Consider the following 19,889-nt stretch of genomic DNA (forward strand, 5'->3'; position numbering starts at 1 on the left):
CCCTACCCGTCTCTCTCTCCCTCTCTATCCGCCCGCCCTCTTACTGTCTCTTTTCACCCTTCCGACTGTTTCCTCTTCCTCTACATTCGATCCATCGACCTACGTGCATCTTCTTCATTCTTTCGTCCCTTGCGTTCTCCATATCACATTCTTTCTCTATTCCTTATCTCTCTTAGCTTTCATTCTCTTCCTCTGATTTCTCCTGATTTCTTTTTACACGTTTCTTTTTATATTTCTTTCCATTTAGAGATGCGAAATTTCGACAATTACGGATAATTCGACACCAATGATGTCATTGTCATAATTTCACTTTCTTAAGAATCTTGCACTTTAATTTAATTCGATGTTGCTATTTAAAATTGTCACTTTTGATCAAATCTGCATGACACACTTTTCTTTACTTATTAATTCAAAGAACAGTTCAATAATTAAGAAAAATAATTTTATTATTAAACTGTCCTTTATAAAAACAAATTAGAAAGAAACAGTTAATGCACCATTTATTCCTTTGTTCATACTACTGATTTGCTTATTAAAATAAATGACAAGAATACAATTCAGTAAAAGTATACAATTTAATAAAATTTATGGCATTGCAAAATATTCGGAGCATTGCAAAATGTGTGGAAACATGCAATATCGCTAATATATTTCTCTATTCTTTCTCAATCCTTATATTATATCACGTATTTCCTCAAAGTTTTAAAAAACAAAATTTCGAATGACGGATAATACAATACTATTGATAAAAATTCTCAAAGATATATCAAACTGTGTGCAATAATGCAAACTGTAGGTTGTGTGAGGAGAAAAGAATTTTCTTTCCCGAAAAAAAAAAAAAAACATATTGGATGCAGTTTTCATACAATAAGACGCCTCTTATTAATTCTCATATTAATTTTGTCTCATAAATACTCTGCTAATTTTAACAATAAGATGACACCCTAAATATGCAGCGATCCTAAATCAATATTCTAATCTTAAAACTATTTTACACAATGGCTAAGAAGTCTCGTCCTTTTTAAGCTGCTAGCGAATCCGAAAAGACGTTAGCAACTGACGTTAACTGACAGTTATTACCTATGCAATTACCTATACAATAGAATACAATTCATCCTATAATCGTATTTTGTAATTGTTAAGATTATTTAGGTTAATTCCTCGAGTTAATTTGTTAGGCATTCGTTAGACGTTCGCAATATATGACCAGTCGTATGACAGGTTTATGAATAGTCTCTCTACATTTACAATTTTTAAAGTTGATTTAAAAGTAGTTTTTAGTTAAATAAAAAAACTCTTCAAAATGATAAAATCATATTTGCTCATCAGTTTTAAGTAGAGTTTTAATAAAATTTTAATTTAAAATTTTGTTACAAAGATAACGTAAACTATTGAAGTCCATCTCAATAAATGATGATATCTCTTTGCTAAGAAAAAATGATCTCAAAATCAACCAAAAAATTATGATTAAAAAAAGAGCAGTAATTTTGAAATATTTAATATAAAAGAGATATTATATGTATTAAATTTGTGTGTTAAATATTGAAGAGAAATATTGTGTATTATTTAATATATATTTTCGAAATTTTACTTTAATATTATTAATTTAAAAAAAGGAATAGTTTTGCATCTCTCGAGATTCACAAATTATTAAATTTTTTAATCTTATATTATATAATCCCTTTCTAAAAAAGGCATATTAAGTCAATTCTCGGAAGTATTGTTGTCTCTTTTCCGCGATGCTGATTAACTGTCTTGATTCGCGTTGTGCGTTATATTTGTAGCATCGAGAGACTGTCATCGCGAGGGTTAGCAGTTTGACAGTTTGTTCAAAATAAAATTAAATCAAATAATAATATGTTTTAAATAATATGTTATAATACTTTAAACTCGATTAATATTTTTTGACAGAGATCAGCTGATAACTATCAAAAATATTAATCGAGTTTAAAGTATTATAACATATTATTTAAAACATATTATTTTATTTAATTTTATTTTGAACAAACTGTCAAACAACTAACTCTCGCGATGACAGCCTCTCGATGCTACGAAAATAACGCACAATACGAATTGAGACAATCAATAAGCATCGCGGAAAAGATACAACAATACTTGTGAGAATGGACTTAACATGCCTTTTTTAGAAAGAGACTCGATCGAAATAAACAATTTCTCACTCACCGATACGTGCAATAGCGAAGTTGTAGTACACAGCACACACATTGATCTGAAAACAAAATATTCAAATTATGTATATACATGCGTATGTGTGGGTGGGTGTGTGTGTGTGTGGTGTACAGGATGTATAGGTGTTTTGAAAGTCTGGAAATGGTCGAATATCTTAATACAGTTTAGAAAAAAATGTTTTTAGATATTTTGCATACCTCACAGTTGCCCCGCTGTCGCCCGATGCCTCCCTGGGCCTCCTTTTCCTCTCTTAGTCCATGGTAGCACTCGCGACACTCGCGAAAACACGAATAATTACGATCGCCCGACACTTTACACGGCACTCCCGACACGCGAAACTTTACGCGTACATTGCGCAATGAGAAAAAACGACGCGAAAACTATAATCGCACGAAGCGTCCGTTCGACACTCGAGAATTTCGCAGCCAGTAGCCCCGCTGTCGCCCGATGAATCTCCGAGCCTCCTCCTCCTGTTAGTAAATCTTACCTGTAATAGCAAATAAAATACATATATATAGAGATACTTAATAAATATAACAAAAATTATGTTTCTTAAAAGAAATTATATATTTATTTTGCATACCTTATAGTTGCCCCGATGTTGCCCGATGCCGTCCCAGGCCTCCTCCTCCTCTCTTGGTCCATGGTAGCACTCGCGATACTCGCGAAAACACGAATAATTACGATCGCCCGAAACTTTACACGGCACTCCCGACGCGTTGCGTGAATCGCACGCGTATTTCACGTACATTGCGCAATGAGAAATAACGATGCGAAAACTATACTCGCACGAATCAACGTCCGTTCGACACTCGAGAATCTCGCAGCAATGCTACCTGTAACAAATAAAATAAAACAACATTTTTTATTACTATTTAATTTTTATAACATATTACTTTAAATTAATTAGCAAATTTTCGCTTTATTAATATTTTTTTACAGAAATCAGCTGATGAAAGCGTTAATTTGCTAATTAAATTTTAAAATAATAATATGGTAAAAAATTAAAATAGTAATATGTTTTAAATAATATGTTATAATATTTTTGACAGTTATCAGCTGATTTCTGTCAAAATTATTAATCAAGAATAAGGTATAACATATTATACAACAAATTACTATTTTAATTTTTTACCATATTATTATTTTAAAATTTAATTAGCAAATTAACGCTTTAATCAGCTGATTTCTGTCAAAAAATATTAACCAAGTTTAAACAAACTTTGTTATTTCTTTTTAAATACCATTCTTTTTAACATAAAATCGAAGTATGGCGCGCGCGTAGCGCGCGTTTGTGTTGTTCTAGTATATCACAAATTTTTCGTCATACAATAATTATTATTAACTCATGCCTCATTAAAAAAATCTAATTACTTAAAAATGGCAAAAGTTTATAAAAAAATTATTGAGGCACACAATTTTTGTCACATTGATATTTTTGTTTAAAGATGTAGCAATACAATTTGTTTTATCATTCATGCGATATAAGTTCATGCGACTTATGCTCGATAAAACGAGATGTTGAATCTCTGCATTGATTTGATCGTACAAAATGTTCGTCGCCATCTATATAAAAGCGTGCGGGTGTTTGATCTCATCTCTGCTTCCCTCATAGTCGGCTTTATCATGCAAATATAGTATCGATACTCGATTGTTGTGACGATAAAAAATAGATTTCTCAAAGTGCTACTCCCCGATATGTCGAATAAAAAATTAGAAGAATATGTATCCTTCTTAAGGGGATCCTAGTCGGATCCTAAAGTTAGTTCTGTCGGTACGGCAGAACCAACTTTATTATTTTGGGATATCTTTTTATTGACTATACAGATCAATAAATCCTTTTCCACGATTAAAGTACTTATAAAAACGGACCGCGTTAGCTATAATTCCATATATAAATCATATAAAAATCAAAAATTACAGTTTTGTTATCGGCTTCTTTCATGTCAGCTCGTAACAATACTTATTTAATAAAAATAGTTCTGCAGTTTATCTGTGCATAAAATATAGTATACGCGATAGGGTTAACATGAAGAAATATTAGTAAACAATAAAAAGTGAGATTGCAAGTCTAATAAAAAAGTTAAATATTAAAAACATTTTCACGCATATGTGTGCATACGTGCATATGTTGGATATGTGTGGTGCTAACCTATCGTGTGTATATGTGTATACGTGTATATGTTTGGATATGTGTGGTGCTAACCTATCGGAGTTCGACCATCCGACTAGGATCCCCTTAAGTATCATACTAAAATATACAAATATATACATGTATATGGATATAAATATAATACAAAATACAATTTATTTTGCAAAAAAATATGCAAAGATTTAATTATGTATTTCTTTTAAGATATATTTATTTATTTAATATTATAAAAATATATTTTCATCTTCCTATAAATCATGCTAAAATGAGAACAGAAAATTTTTACGAAAATGCTTGAGAAGATTTCAGTGCACAATAATTTATAATAAAAAAATCGGAATACGATATAAATAAATGATAAATCAAATCAATGAAATGTTCATATCCAACAAAGAGGCAGAGAAAGATAAAAAAAAAGTCCATAAAAGAATCATATACAAACGGAAGATTAATGCTACGGAAATGTTGACACTGGACTGTAGTATTAACAATTGCCAAAAATTTGAATAATATTTATAAATCCTTCTATTAAACACTCCGTTATTAGGACCGATTATCCGTACGTGAGAGATTTTCTATTTATCAGAAAATAGTTTTAAGATGAGTACAGAAGGGAATAAAGAAAATTAAATGTGAATTTTCGCTGTTTAAAGTTTCGAAAAATATATGCCTTAACAAAATCCGAACAGAATCTTCTTTTGCATTCGATTTGCGTTTCATTCGACTTGCTTATAAAGTGATTGTTCTTATTAAACATCAATTATAAAAAAAAAATAAGTATATGAAAGGTTTAACACTTTCGAACAGATAAAGATTGTGTACGCAAGGAGTAGCTATTTAATTTTATATAAATCATTAAAATATTTGATCATATCCAGCGTATTCAGACCGATTATTCATCCGACTTTTAATTCGTGCATAAAGAATATAGCTCACTATAAACGCTCCTATACATAATACACACATACAATATATATATGTATGTACGTGTGTATACATTAGTTCGCGCGAAAGAAGTAGTCTTTATTCCGTTTATCCTATAAAAGTCAGCAGTTCTTGGGGTTCGGTTTATTCGGCTCGCGGCGTGCCAGTCGACAAAGCCCGGTTGCGCCTGGGGGGCCAATAACGCGACGCCCCTGATATACAACCACGAAAGAGCGGCGCAAACCCCTTCGCCACCCCTTGTCACCATCGCGTGGTGATCTTCTCGTGTCTACTAAATTACGTCGTTGTCATCTCCATAGAAACCAAAAAGAAGAGTGGCAATCCACCCACTAGAAATCTACTACGTGTGTTATCGCAAAAATCACTTTCAAAAGAAAATTTTTTAAAAAATTTGCATCATACTGTTTCAGTTGTTTTAATTTGTTCTAGTAATTTTCAAAAAGATATGTCGCAGAAAGGGCGAGTTAACGATCGAATCGAGGTATATAAATTAAATTAGAGAGATTATCAAAATTTATATATAATTTATAATTTAAGAGAAGAATATTTTTTTGTGTATAAAATATATATTATTAAATAATTATATATTCTACAATGTTACATAGGTATGTAGAAAAAAAAATTAGGCAATTCATATTTTTATTTCGTTTATATCTCATTCTTACGTATAATCTTAAGACTTCTTATTCCCACTGGCTGTCAAAATTCAAACCATACGGATTACTCCACGGTCTTCGCCTCGTTTATCTCATAAAATTCAGTGATTCTTCGTTTTATCCGGCGACAACAATACGCGATATGGCCTCAGGGGCCAATAACGACGTCCTTGGATACCCCATCCTCCCTTAGAGAATCAGTGTTGAGAGATTCATTCCCCTTTATGTTGTTGAGAGGAAGCTTGCGTCAATTTGAAGCATTATCCCATCGCGTTACACCATCGGGAATTAATTTTGCCATTCGACTCATATGTCTCAATCGATCATATAATGCCGAGAACATCAATATCATATATCGAGAATATCCCATATATCAATGATTACAGCCGGTTGAAACGGTACAAAAAAATATTCATTTAAATCTTATACTTTTTTTTACTCTCAAAAATTTATCTGAATCTATTTATCTAAACCTCAGAGATTTTGTCGAATTTTTATTTTTTTATATATAACTATTATTTATTATTAGGATTTGAATTTAGAATTAAAAAATGTAGAGAAAAATAGACTATAATATATGAGATACCCATCGTAAAAAAATATATTAATCACAGCCATAATCTATTCATAAAAATCAATTTTTATCCTCACAGATGTTCTCGATCTAAATGATATCTTTTTATATTATAAATATATTTGGCCGACGACAAAAGGTATAAACGCAGAACATAGCCAAAGGATTATATCTCGCGGCACGCGCTCCGCCGTCGAGCGACAAGACCGACATCGAACGCAAATACAGACGCACGAAGTGATCTAACTTTTAACACTCGTCGTTTCACGTCAGTTATGGACGTCGGTAATTCCCGTTGGGGGTGGCGTTTGATCTCCGCGCCGGTTCGCCGAGTCTATTGTGAATTGTATCTGCTTCCTTTGCGCCTGGATTCCGGCTCCAGCTCGTCGCTTTCCGCGCCGCGAGCACAGCGAGCCACCTCTCTTTTGCAGATTTAATGCCGTCTATTGTAGGGCCACCGGTGGTGCCTTGCATACCTTCCTCTGCCTTCGCGTCTCTCCTCTCTTTCGATCCGTCCTTTCGTGGAGTACCGCTTATTCGTCCTCCACGGATCCATGATGTAACAATTACGCCCACGAGTTATCACCCCAACGCCAAGATCGTTGCCGTCAAAGGGACACCTTCTCTTTCCCTGCTCGCACGCCTACTCGGCTAAGCGAACGAAAATAATGTCGCTCAGAAGCGATTTGTCAATGCTTCTTCATATAAAAATAATTTTTGAAGAAATACGGCTAAAATAAAATACGGTTTAACATATACGGACGCGTGAGAGGCGCTTATTAATAATAAGCGGATGGAAAGTTAATATTTTAACAACTCATATGGAATTAAATAAATATTTTCCTCCCTTCTCATAAACGATCTTTATCCGTTCGAAAATATCGCGCATCTTTTACTTATATTTCCTTTATTCTATACCCCATTCATTTTAATTGCTACATAATTAAACTTAAGAGACGATTACCTCGCAGTACAAGATAAAAGCACTAAACGGGAATAGTAATAATGATACACCGTAGAGTCTATCTCGAAAATATAAAATGTTCCAGATTTCACATGTGCAAAAGGATTCGAAGGAAACACGCGGATAGATACACAAGGATCGGTGGCAAAGAGAAGAGAGAGAGATCGGGATGCAACGAATGACGACTACGCCGCTGCTAAATAAACTGAAGCCTCCTCTCTGTACAGCAATCCGGGGTTGACAGGAGAGGGTTGCAGAGGGGAGGGAGGAAAGGGAAGTTACTGCACACCCCGGCGTGACTGCGGGGATTTTATTAACTTCTGCACAACAGCGGCGCGCCGCACATTTCGCTTCGGAGTAGAGAGAAAACGGAGCAGACCTCGACCCCGACAAACAGCCAAATAAAGAGATAGTAATTATTGTGTTTGTGCCCGGTTTATTTCTTCGCTGCTGGCTCGTCCCTCGAAACGATCCATCCCTCATCCCATCCCACCCTTTACTGCCTTCTTCTCGCCTTGCGACGCCCAGTCTTTATCAGACCACCGTGCCGTCACCTCGCGAAACGTTGAAGTAATTTTTTCATTTTTTTTATTCACCTTCAGACAGGATTCGTTTCAACGAGATAAGGCTGTCGATTCGAAGCTTAGTCAACGAGATAAAATTCGCTATTGAAATTATTAAGAAATTAAGTGAGAAAAGAAATGGATGCATACGTGATTAAATCTCACAATTAATAGAGAGAGAGAAAGAAATTCTCCTGTCTAGCCGAAAGACTTTGGTCAGAATTAATGGTCGCTAAATTGCCGGAGATCATCGTAGATCGACCAGAAATGTTAGACACTAACGGAATATTCGGAAGTCTGATCAGCTTTGATCTCTTATGCAGATATATAACATATATCTCGCACGTGGCTGAACGTTCTCCCCATTTCTACTGGGACCGCGCCGTCGGTCTCTTCAGCGTTCTCTTCGCCTCTCTTCGAAACCACCTACCTCCCTTCCTCCCTTCATATTGACGGAGAATTTCAAATGATCGCGAAATAACCGCTCACTTATATCAATTCACTGTCTGTTCTTTATAAAGGCGCATTCACGCGTGCCATCCCGCGATTCTGCGCCCCTACGCATGTCAAGGACTCGCTCTCTTCGCCCCTTCGTCCAGTGGCGGATTATACAAAAGCACGGGGGAGAGACCCGACCTCGTGACTCGTATGACGACTTGAGGCATGACAAAAGTCGGGATCTTTATTTTTCGAAATCCTATTGATTATTAAAAAGTAATGATATTTGACGTTTTTTTTTATTTAAGATTTTTAACAATTTCTTCAGTAAAAATGCCTAAAATCAATTTACGCTTTTGGGTCTCTAAGTGCCTTAATCCGTCACTGCCTCCACCGTCTCTTCCTTCTGCTCTTTTGATGGACGATAGACGGTCCCTCTCTCTTCTTTCGGCGCGTAATCCCCGAAATGATCAAGCCCTCTCGACGACTATCATCCACCCCGTATGCCATGCTTCTCCCCTTTTTTCCGTACTCGTCCGGTCTCCTTTTAGTCGCGTGGAGTAACAACGAATCATCCTAGTCAATTATCTCGAACGCGTCTGACGGCGCTCACTCTATTTAGTCGCGTGCTAATTGTCCTTTGAGGCATGTAAAATTGTTACGGTGGGTTCTATTAAAAAACGGCATAGGAAACGATATATGCGAATAGCTTAATTCGACACTCTCGAATTCGCGAAAATCGTATCTTAAAAAAAATGTTAAGTGGCGGAAAGTAATCAATGTGTTATCATTGCATTATAATTTCGAAGAAAGCCGCAATAAAAACAACACGTTTTAAAATAATAAAAAATTCTATTATTTTAATAAAGATTTTTTAACGATAAAATATATTTCATATTTTTCGCGGTACACATTTTTTTAACTTTGAAGTTAAAGAGATATAGACTTAAAGAATAGATAAAAAAAATGGTAAATGATTCGAAAATTTTAATCATTCAAGAGAGACGTGTTTTTATTTTAAACCGGGACATCTAAGCATCCTGCTTACGACAGAACGATTTAGACGGATGATTTTATAAAATTGTACGATATATCTTTTAGTAGCTTAATCGGACAGGATAGAGGCAAAATCCGCAGACACGCATTTGAGGGCTAGCCGATAGAGGAAGCAGAAGGCAGAGGATCGGCTTCGAGGAGAGGAGATGATCGTTCTCTCGAAGGGATTTCTTCGGTGGGTGACGCCGCAGCGTGCGATTCAGGAGACAATAGCCGGAGGAACGGGGAGGAAATATAATTGAGCGATTTGAGACGCCGCCTTGAGGGAGAGAGGAAAAAGAGGCGAAGAGACAGGAAGGGAGAGACAGATCCGGCCCGATAAAGTATAATTATTTTCCGATAGAGTGGAAATTATTCGGGAACGAGCGTCGAGCTATTGACGATATTCATACTTTTATTAAACGATTCTCTTTCTCTCTCTCTCTTTTTCCGACTGTCTTCCCCTTTCCTCCCCCCTGCCGACCCCCTTCATTTGTCCTCGTCTTCGAATACTTTTCCGTTCTAACACTTACTTTCGAGATGCAATCAGAAGACACGATAGTGTCGCGTGTTAAGTCACGCGCAACAACAACAAAGTAGACCGTATACATACAGTCTATGATTTTTATATATATATAATATCATAATCTATAGTCAATCATAATTTTAATATATACATAAAATAAATGGATTTTATATATATATATAAAATGACACATATATTATATATGTATGTACGTATAAATAATATATATATATATATATATATATATATATATGTTGTATATATATATATGTTGTATATATATAAGCTAATCCGTGCGAATTTGTTAATAGATGGCCAATATATTGATAGATCGTGATATGGAATATATGTATGAATCTCGAGAGAACTGATTTTCATATCGATTCGCAAGAACATTAGAACAAGTATGACTATCGATCAATTCATCCGTACAAATTAATTAATGTATGCATCTCCAACTATTGTTAAAAAATTAAAACACAATAAATTAAAATATAAATTAAAATACATATATGAAAATTATTCCACATAGCAGCGTCAAGTTCTTTTTGTTAATTAAGTTTTATTATTTTTAATAGATTGTGACACGTGTTTAAGAATCTGTCGAGAGTTGATTTTTTCTGTTGATTCCACAAGAATATTAGAACGATTATCCATCTATAATTGTTCTAATATTCTTGCGAAATCAATAGAAAAATGAACTCTCAAGAGATTCTTCTTACATTCCTAAACACGTCGCGATCTATCATATTAAAAGTAATAAAGTTTAATGCAAAAATATTTGGCGCTGCTTTGTGAAATAATTTTCATATATTTTAATTTTCATACATTTCAGCTTGTGTTATAATTTTTTGAACACAATAGCTGGAGATACATATTAATAATAATTTTTTATTGTTAGTCAAAACGTTATTATTTATTTCTACAGCAATGCCAAGTTATAAGTTTTCAATAGCTTTTTTATAATTTGAGTTGATCATTATTTATAGATATTAGATATAGAATATCATTATTTATAGATAGTAGTATAAAGAATCTTATGTCGATCTATAAAATTCCGATTTAGAAACTTAATCATAATCTATTATGATTCTTTTCTTAATTAGAGTACGTGTTAAGAATCACTAACAAATAGTACGGCATAAATATAACAAGGAAACTAAAAGCGAACTAAAAGAACGCAATTTTCAAAGTAACGAAGAAATAGTCCGAATATACATATCGGGGAGATTTTTCCTTGCAAAGGACGGCCATAATATCTCGCGAGAATGTGCCTCTCGCATCGGTTTCACAGTATCTTACTTTATGAAAGTAGAAGGACCCCGCCCTGCTGATGACACGTTGATAATGATACTCCGCAGCTATTCACGAGCGAGTAACATTGTTAACTTTGCAATACGAAAGAGAAGGGGGTGACGCGGAGGCCGCGAGGCAGGACGGCGCGGACGGAGAATGGTAGGAAGAGGGATAAAGCGACGCCAGAGAGAAAGCGAGATCTCACCCATTGTAAGGCAGGGGATGATAATAGGTTGACATCTGCACTCAGCAGCTCCGGTTCCAGCAGCTCGTTGGAAACGCAATTAATATTCGTAATTATGCCACATCCCCACCCGTCGCCCTTAGTCGCCCCTTCTCGCTCATCCCTCTCCCGCCTTGACCGGGGCATGTTTCTTGCCCCCTTCGTTACTTTCCTCCTGTCGAAGAACGAGATTTAACGAGATAAGTTGTCATCGCGATATCTGTCTTTCTTCTCCTTTCTTTTTCGTTTTGTCAACTGCTAAAAAAAATCCGCCGACGTTCTGTATTGAACGAAACGAGTTCATGCCGGACAGCGCTTGATGGTTGCTTAAGGGTTCGCTTTTATCATTTAGAAATGTAATTGAGATAATTACGGATGTAAAAGTTATTATATAAAAAAGATAAACCAAATGCATTAGAAAATAAATAAATTTTCTGACAAATATATAAAAATTTTTGTCTGATAAATTAATGATTAATTAATTGATATAAAAGAAAAAAATAAACAATATATTCTAGGATCTAAAATTTACATATCTTTCTAATTAAAGCACGTAGTGAACTGAATTTCATTAAAATTTATTATTAGCTCATTATAAACTCATTATTATTATTACTCTCATCATTATTTAGTCATTAACTTGTATCACTTTTTGAAGGAACGTGTAGTTAATCCACTTATTTATAGTAGAAAAATTTTAAAACATTAATTTGTGACACCACATATTTAATGAAATAATTAAGAGAAATTTTAAAAGTATTCTAAATTATCCTGACCACAATTGTGAAAGTACCTAACCATCGCTTATAATAATGTATATTGGAATTTATGTGCGGTATTGAGGTGACCCTCTATTTTCTCACCCTTCTAAAAACTGTCATATTCAGTATACCACCTGCCCCCTAGTCTAATGACAGATGCCTAAAATCCTATGGATGTGGATGCGGAAAATAAACATAAAAATATGTTAAACGTTCGAAATCCTGGTCTCCGACTTTATAACTCTAACTCGGCGTATAATATTTCGAAAAAAAATTAATAAAAAATTAGTTTTATACATTTTACACGTTATATTATATTTACCAGTTATATATACAATTCAAAAAACTTATCTACCTTTATCGAATGTCTAAGCTCACGATCTTAATTCATATGCGTACGCGATGAGCGTTATTGAATTCGTGATATGTCAAATAATAGCGTAACGCTTTTACGACAAAGAAATGTAAGTAAAAGAAAAGCAAGTGATGAAACGACGAGGAAGTCTCTCGTGGAATATAGGAATAATTGTAATCACAGCTTTACGCTGCCGCGGACAGGAGAAATTCGACATACGTTTCGCTTTTTGCGTTATTCAGAATCTGTTGCTGCAAAATATATAATCTCGCACCGAAAAGGGAGAGAGGGGACGATTCAATGGGGCGGAAATTACGCAACGGAATTTGCGACTTCTCGTCCACTGTAAGCCCCCGCTGTCCAAATAGAAAATGGATTAAGAGCATCGAGGTACAGTTTCGAAGCGGAGTCGTAGATATTATCGGTAATAGCGCAATTATGATAATGGCGGGTAATTCTGCACAAAATTCAGATAGGGAGAAAGAGAAAGAGAAAGAGAAAGAGAGAGAGAGAGAGAGCAAGAGAAACCAAGGAGAGGTGGGAACAGGCTGCGAGGGACGAGGACGAGTGTTGTAGAGGAACCGAGAGAGACAAGGAGATAAACGGGCGAACTGAGACTGCTAATGAAGGAAACAGTTAGATTCAAACGGCCTCCAATAATTATCCTGCCAGCCATCCATATTATAGTCTCGACAATGCACGAAATTGTTCACACTTCCCTTGACAGTACATCTAACGCTCTGTAGTTCCTGAACGCCCGGGGTGGAAAAGGGTGGCTGAGAAGGGGAAGCGGCGTTACTATTCGAATTCTTACGACATGGTTGCAGATATTATGCAAATGTGCGTCTACTGACGCATTCTTTTAATCACCCGATCGAATGTCTAAAGAATACAGAAGTATACGGAACATCGAATTTAAATTCATAGAGCTAAATGAGATGAATGTCAGATACGTTCATTTTTTTTAACGCGTAATTAGCTACAATCTACAATATTATTATTATGTCGCATATCTTTAGTATGTGATAAACTTTGCTGTTCTAACTTTGCTGAACAGCTTCAACGTGTTTAATCTGTTCCAAAATTGACGTAAAGAATTTTAATACAAAACAGCAAACGGTGATTTAAGTTTTCTCAAACTATTTTAAGCAAATCGTAGCGCTTGATTATCCGCGTTACAAATTTCGAGTGATAAAAAAAGGAAGCTGAAAACGATCAGGATCAATGCGGATCAACTAAATCGCGCAGATAAAAATTAAAACACACGACGATTAACAGTCACTATTATATACCTCGGCTTGCAGTCACATGATTGTACACATTCTCTCTTAGGGGATATAGTCACGATGAATGCACGTCGAACGATCGTACGGACCGGCAAATTCATGTCATTTAGGATTGAATCTCGAAGCCAGAGGCCCGGTCTCGCGGCGTTGATGTGTTGATATTAGTAGAGCTAATTTGATAGTTTAATCAATTTCCGTAAGCCGACGGGAGTTTAATAGTGATGTCATCATTTTCAACGGGGCACAATGAGGTTAATCTCGCTCGACGAGCTAATATTCGGAGAGTTAATAGAGTTTCAAATGCAGGCAGGACCGTTATTTGCCCGCATCCGTTCGCGTATACGTACGTCGAGGTATCGAAGCAATGAAAAAAGGATAAACCCGATCGCGCGTCGAGGGAGGAGATCTCTCGCAAGTCGCAATGATAAATCGCGACGCGATCCGCGATGATTCGCGTTACTTAAATAATGACATTTTGCGTAGAGATTAGTAAAGATAAAAAAAGACTGACTTGTAATATGCCACGGCAATATATCGTGCAATATGCAACTTATTCTAGTCTATATCTTTTTTCTATATGAAACAATTATAAATAAGCAACTAATATATATTTAGATCAATAAAAGTTCACAGAACAAAAATAATCTCAATAAAGTCCAATCTTTTGTAAAAAGATTTTTTGGTAATTGCAACAATAATTTGGGCAAAGTAAATTTAATGTGACGAGGAAATATATGTATATATTTAGAATATAAAAGAATTTTCTCTTAAAATTTACCCTGAAAATCATGGTAATCGTGGAATAATATGGTATGGAAAGAAATTTATGAGAATTTTTCTGATTAATATTTATCACAATAAAAATAATAATATGTATCAAAATAAACTATAAAACATGTTTGATTATTTTTACTAAACTGCATGGTAAAATTAATCAAACATATTTTATATTTTATTGTAATAGATATGATTATTTTTATTGTGGTAAATATTAATCAAAGAAATTCTCATAAAATTCTTTCCACACCATATTGTCCCACGATTACCATGATTTTCAGGGTAAATTCTAAGAGAAAATTCTCTCTGTGATACTTAATTATATAAAATTTAGTATATTAGATTAGATTTATTAATTATATTAAATTTTTTGATAATTGCAATGATCAAAGTAAATTTAATGTGGCGAGGAAATATATATATTTTTTAATTATATTAGTTTTTTAGATGTATACACAGAGAATTTTCTTTTAGAATTTACCCTGAAAATCATGGTAATCGTAAGACAATATGGTATGAGAAAATTTTATGAGAATTTCTCTGATTAATATTTATCACAATAAAAAATAATAATATCTAGCACAATAAAATATAAAATATGTTTGATTAATTTTACTATATAGTTTAGTAAAATTAATCAAACATGTTTTATATTTTATTGTGATAGATATTATTATTTTTATTGTGATAAATATTAATCAGAGAAATTCTCATAAAATTCTTTCCAAACCATATATTGTCCACGATTATCATAGTTTTCAGGGTAAATATTCTAAGAGAAAATCATCTCTGTGTATAAATTATAATATAAATATATGTATTCCATCACATTAAATTTATTTTGTCAAAATTACCATTGCAATTATCTCTCAAAAAATCCAATATAATTAATAAATTTAATCTTATATATAATTAAGTATATTAAAATGTATACTTTTTATATATAATATAAACTTTTATATATAATAAAGAACACAGAGAGAGAGAAAGAGAACTTAGTAACACAATAAAATATAATACGATTTCTCTCATCAAACAATAAAAAGCCACGCGGCAGAAGTGGCTATAAAGTCGGCGGATTACGGGGGCGGAATTAAAGATTCGCGAATGTGTTTCGCAGTTTTCGTTCGAAGGTAGCCCCTGGAGTCGAATTCCCAAGCGGGCATATTAGGTGGAGGTACGCAGTTAGGCAATAACCGCTGTCAATAGTACCCTCTCCTCCACTCTCTCCCTGAAGTGGCCCCCACTTGAAAATGCTACTCGCTAAATTAGGTAGGTTATATGGGTTTCGTTTCATTTGCGAGCAAACTTTAATAAACGCTAAAATTGCGTAAAAGAGCAAGGTTTTCAGACGAACGAATCAGGGTCGGGTTGATCTCCCGCATCTCGACGTAGACGGCGTATACAAATACCCCGTGAGCGGCTAAAAACCGCACCGCGTGGAATATTTGTTCGCGATTATTACATTTTATTAGATAGCAAATATAAGTATAAAAAGATAGCCTTGGAAAATTGTTAAATAATGTGCTCGAGGAACAAACCAAGGAGCGACATGTCTTTATCATATAATCACGATAAAAAGCTCATCAAAACAATTAATTATTATGTAAGCGCAATATATAAATATAATATATCGCATAATTTAATAAAAATTACCAATTCAAAAGATATTCAAGTTATGGCAAACATTTATCAGAATTTGCTATTATATGTTTTTCTCTCTCGGCTTATTTATACTATATAGGTTATTTCAATATTATATATATTTTTCTGTGAAATATATGTATGAGTGTATGCACTATTCATTTATAAACAAACATTTCATCGAATTTCCCAAATTTTGATTAGCGAAATCAATATTTAATATCATATTTGTGTATTAAAATGTGATTTGTATATTTCAAATTAAAATATATATTGTCCTTGTATATTATGTTGTAAATAAAAGCACAGTACCTTTTAAACACGCTTTCTTTCTTCTCTTCGCGAATGCTTTGCACCTCTCCTTTACATCCTCTCGTGCATCCTCTCGTGCATCCTCTCGTGCATCCTCTCGTGCATCCTCTCGTGCATCCTCTTGTGCATCCTCTTCCTCACAAACTATAACAAGGAAGTCTTATGTCGTTACAATTACTCATTTAAAATGCACCGTTTAAATACCACTCTGCTGCCATCTAGTATACAAAATAATTTTCGTGTCGGTATTTTAGATATCTATAAGTATCGACGCTAGATAATCGTATACGTCATTAATAGTCCTCTTTCTATTCCATATAACCTATTTTGATGTACATAACCATTAAACAAAACATCAGTAACGAAACTTTCCTCCTTCAGTCTTATATTGTTAACAACATAGTGAACTCGAGCCTGTACGAAACTTGAATATTTTATTAATAGTGTATTCAAGTATACACAAACGAGAGTAAATCACATTTCTAATTAAAGATGAGCCTCGTAGCGTATGACAGCAGTGATGAGGGCTCCGAAAATGAGGAAAAGGTATTTCTACAAAACACACAAAATATAAATTATATTTGCCAAAATTACATTTATATTATCTAATAAACCATACTAGTTTAAGGATGAAGCAGAAGGAAATGACAATGCAGAACACAACGTGAAAGATTTACTCTCTCTCAATATGCTACCAAGGCCCAAGTATTCAAGTTCTGCAAAGACTGTCGAAGAGAACGAGGATGATATCTTGTTGAAAAATAAAACAGAAAATCAATTAATAAAACCAACAAAGAAGCAAACAGTGAAAATATCAGTGCCTTCTTTATCAGAGGTATACATATAAAACATATAGAAAATATAAATTATTTTATTAAATTGCACCTATATCATTATTTGATGTATTAGTTTAAGGACATTGAGGATGAAGAGAAGGAGGAGAAACCTGCTAAGATTATACAACCGTCACAAGTAAGGTTTAAGAAATTCCTTTAAATAAAAATTTTTAATTAAAAATTTAATGATGAGATTATAATTCATGAATTATTCATCATTTTAGAAAGGCTGTGGACTCTTTGCAATCTTAGGAGCACCAAAACAAGAGACTGCGAGTAAATCTTTAATACCTCAAACTGTTAAGAATGTAGCAGCAAGAATTCAACAATTAGAAATAACAAAAAAGTCTGATACAAGTCAGAATGATTCTAAAATGAAAAAGCCAACTTTAGATCAATCATATAATGAATTGAGTTCTGATGATGAAGAAGATGTATCGGTAGATTTCTTCGGGCTAGATACAAGTAAAAATATATCAGATAACTCTGTATCAACATTACTAGACCTAGAATTATCTTCAGATGATGTTATATATAAATCACATAGTAAAGAAGCTTCAATTATAAAACACATAGATCGTACAACGCATAACTCCGTCTCCATTAATTCTGATAATTTAACAAATGATCAATCGAGTAATTCGAAAACGTTAACAAGTAATGTTATAAATTTACCTAAAGAAGAAATATTATTGAAAAACAAAGCTGAAGTTGGTCCAAAACTACCTGTCCCTGAGCAAGAATATAATATTGATACGCAAGGTAATGTAGCCTTCGATGAAAAAGCAATTGAGTATCTTTGTGGAAAACGAGGTACAAAACGCAAAGAGATCACGGAAACAGAAATAATCGAAATAAACGGAGAAGATATAAAACCAGATAAAAGAGAGTGGTTGGTGAAGGCATTGACAGAAGAACCTGTGCAGAGACCAGTATCTATGCAGAGCTGTGGAATTAACTCTCAATCTAAGAAGAAACATCAAATAACTTATCTAGCGCATCAAGCTAAAGCTATGGAATTAGAACTGAAAAATCAATGGTCTGAGAATAAAATGGCACGGAAACAAGCAAAATCGAAATATGGTTTCTAAAAACAAAAATGTTTTTGTACAATTTTTTTATGTATATGTGCACATGTATAATTTCTTATTTATAAAACGTACATTTTAGTAATTATAAATTGATCATCTATGAGAAGAAAAGGATGTATTGCAAATTCTAAAATATACGAATTATGTTTAAAATATATGAATTTAAGATCAAACAATTAAAATCATTGAGTCTTTTCTAAAAACAGTTGCTCCAAGTTTTTATATTCCTTCCTTTTGTTTTCTAATAATAATTTAGCCTGCAATAAATTAGGTGGTAAATCATCATATTGAGCGAGTGATTGTTTAACATCTGCCAATTTACTTGTACTTTCTAAGTATAGTTCATATTTATTTAATATCTTTTCGGGATAAAGTTCATCAATCTGCATATCATTTATATCTATTTCTAATTTCTCCACAGCTTGTTGATACTCTTTCAGTTTTGTAGATAAGAAAACTTTATTACAGTATAAAGTATCCTTATCCTTCTCTGTAGTGTCAACAGTATTCTGAAGAGAATCGACTGCATCTTGTAGATGATCGACCTTTGTTTGTAATCTTATGCAATTTCTAATTAATTTATCATATATCATTGACATCCGTTTCTCCTCTTGCTCTCGCCTTTTCTCCTCTATGATCTTACGTTCTCTAATGACACGTAGCGCTGTTTCATCGAATTCAAACAGTTTCTCGGCATTCAGAATCAAAGACAACTTCTCTAGACCTTCTTTCACATCATTGGGTAGCATCTTAACTTCAAGATTCAATTTGGATAATAAACTTGCAATCTCCTTCGTAAATGTAATATTCTCCTCTGATGTCTCTGAGATGCTTCTCTGTAAGTGTCGAAGCAACGAGCTTTCTTCGACAGACATATTCTCATTATGGCACTTTATGATTCCAGTTGCAACAGTACTTGAATCATTGTATGAAAGTGATCCTGCCTAAAATTAAAATAATATAATGCATTATCTTACAAAATCTATCTAATTATATCTAATAATAATAGCTATGACAATGTATATCATTGATATTAATTTATATCGAGCATTATTTTATTCTCTATGTTAAATAAAATGTATCAGAAGTCAATTTACCTCATTGTTGTTATCCATTTGAACAATTGTTTTGCTCTAACTATCAAACACATTCAAAAAATAGATTGTAAAATTTAAATAACGCATCAGAGGGAGAAGAAAACGAGAGACTGCGCTTTAGGATGCCGTTACCGTTACATTTACGAATCGTCAAGTGTCTAACAGCTG

The 19,889-nt window shown here is 33.7% G+C and overlaps 2 protein-coding genes across 3 annotated transcripts; one reads left to right on the forward strand and one right to left on the reverse strand.

Annotated features, from left to right (window-relative positions):
• Positions 1–2,422: 2,422 nt before the first annotated feature.
• On the reverse strand, positions 2,423–19,828 carry LOC145942734 (uncharacterized). 2 transcript variants are annotated; one of them, XR_014426413.1, is made up of 5 exons: positions 19,722–19,828; positions 19,268–19,568; positions 16,698–16,841; positions 2,774–3,026; positions 2,423–2,677 (listed from the first exon to the last, which is right to left on the reverse strand). XR_014426413.1 is itself a non-coding variant. In XM_083049714.1 (2 exons), exons 1-2 carry the CDS (start codon positions 19,737–19,739, stop codon positions 18,807–18,809), a joined length of 780 nt encoding a protein of 259 aa, XP_082905840.1. In that variant the 5' UTR covers positions 19,740–19,828; the 3' UTR covers positions 18,673–18,806. The 2 variants fall into 2 exon arrangements, 1 of the variants encoding a protein (XP_082905840.1); XM_083049714.1 differs by lacking the exons at positions 2,423–2,677; positions 2,774–3,026; positions 16,698–16,841 and having other exon boundaries at positions 18,673–19,568.
• Positions 17,046–18,698, forward strand: LOC145942731 (uncharacterized). The gene is made up of 4 exons (XM_083049710.1): positions 17,046–17,243; positions 17,320–17,532; positions 17,607–17,669; positions 17,758–18,698. The coding sequence occupies exons 1-4, from the start codon at positions 17,190–17,192 to the stop codon at positions 18,622–18,624; spliced, it is 1,197 nt and encodes a 398-aa protein (XP_082905836.1). The 5' UTR covers positions 17,046–17,189; the 3' UTR covers positions 18,625–18,698.
• Positions 19,829–19,889: the final 61 nt, after the last annotated feature.

The sequence above is a fragment of the Prenolepis imparis genome, unplaced genomic scaffold, assembly GCF_030444845.1.
Source record: "Prenolepis imparis isolate NDT839.2.m4 unplaced genomic scaffold, iyPreImpa1.0 SCAF_11, whole genome shotgun sequence".
Taxonomy (NCBI): domain Eukaryota; kingdom Metazoa; phylum Arthropoda; class Insecta; order Hymenoptera; family Formicidae; genus Prenolepis; species Prenolepis imparis.

Bases quoted from the DNA above. Each gene is read 5' to 3' on its own strand.
- LOC145942731 (XM_083049710.1), top strand. From the start codon at position 17,190: ATGAGCCTCGTAGCGTATGACAGCAGTGATGAGGGCTCCGAAAATGAG. The intron at 17,244-17,319 runs GTATTTCTACAA...AAACCATACTAG, and splicing joins GCTCCGAAAATGAGGAAAAG to TTTAAGGATGAAGCAGAAGG. The intron at 17,670-17,757 runs GTAAGGTTTAAG...TCATCATTTTAG, and splicing joins AGATTATACAACCGTCACAA to AAAGGCTGTGGACTCTTTGC.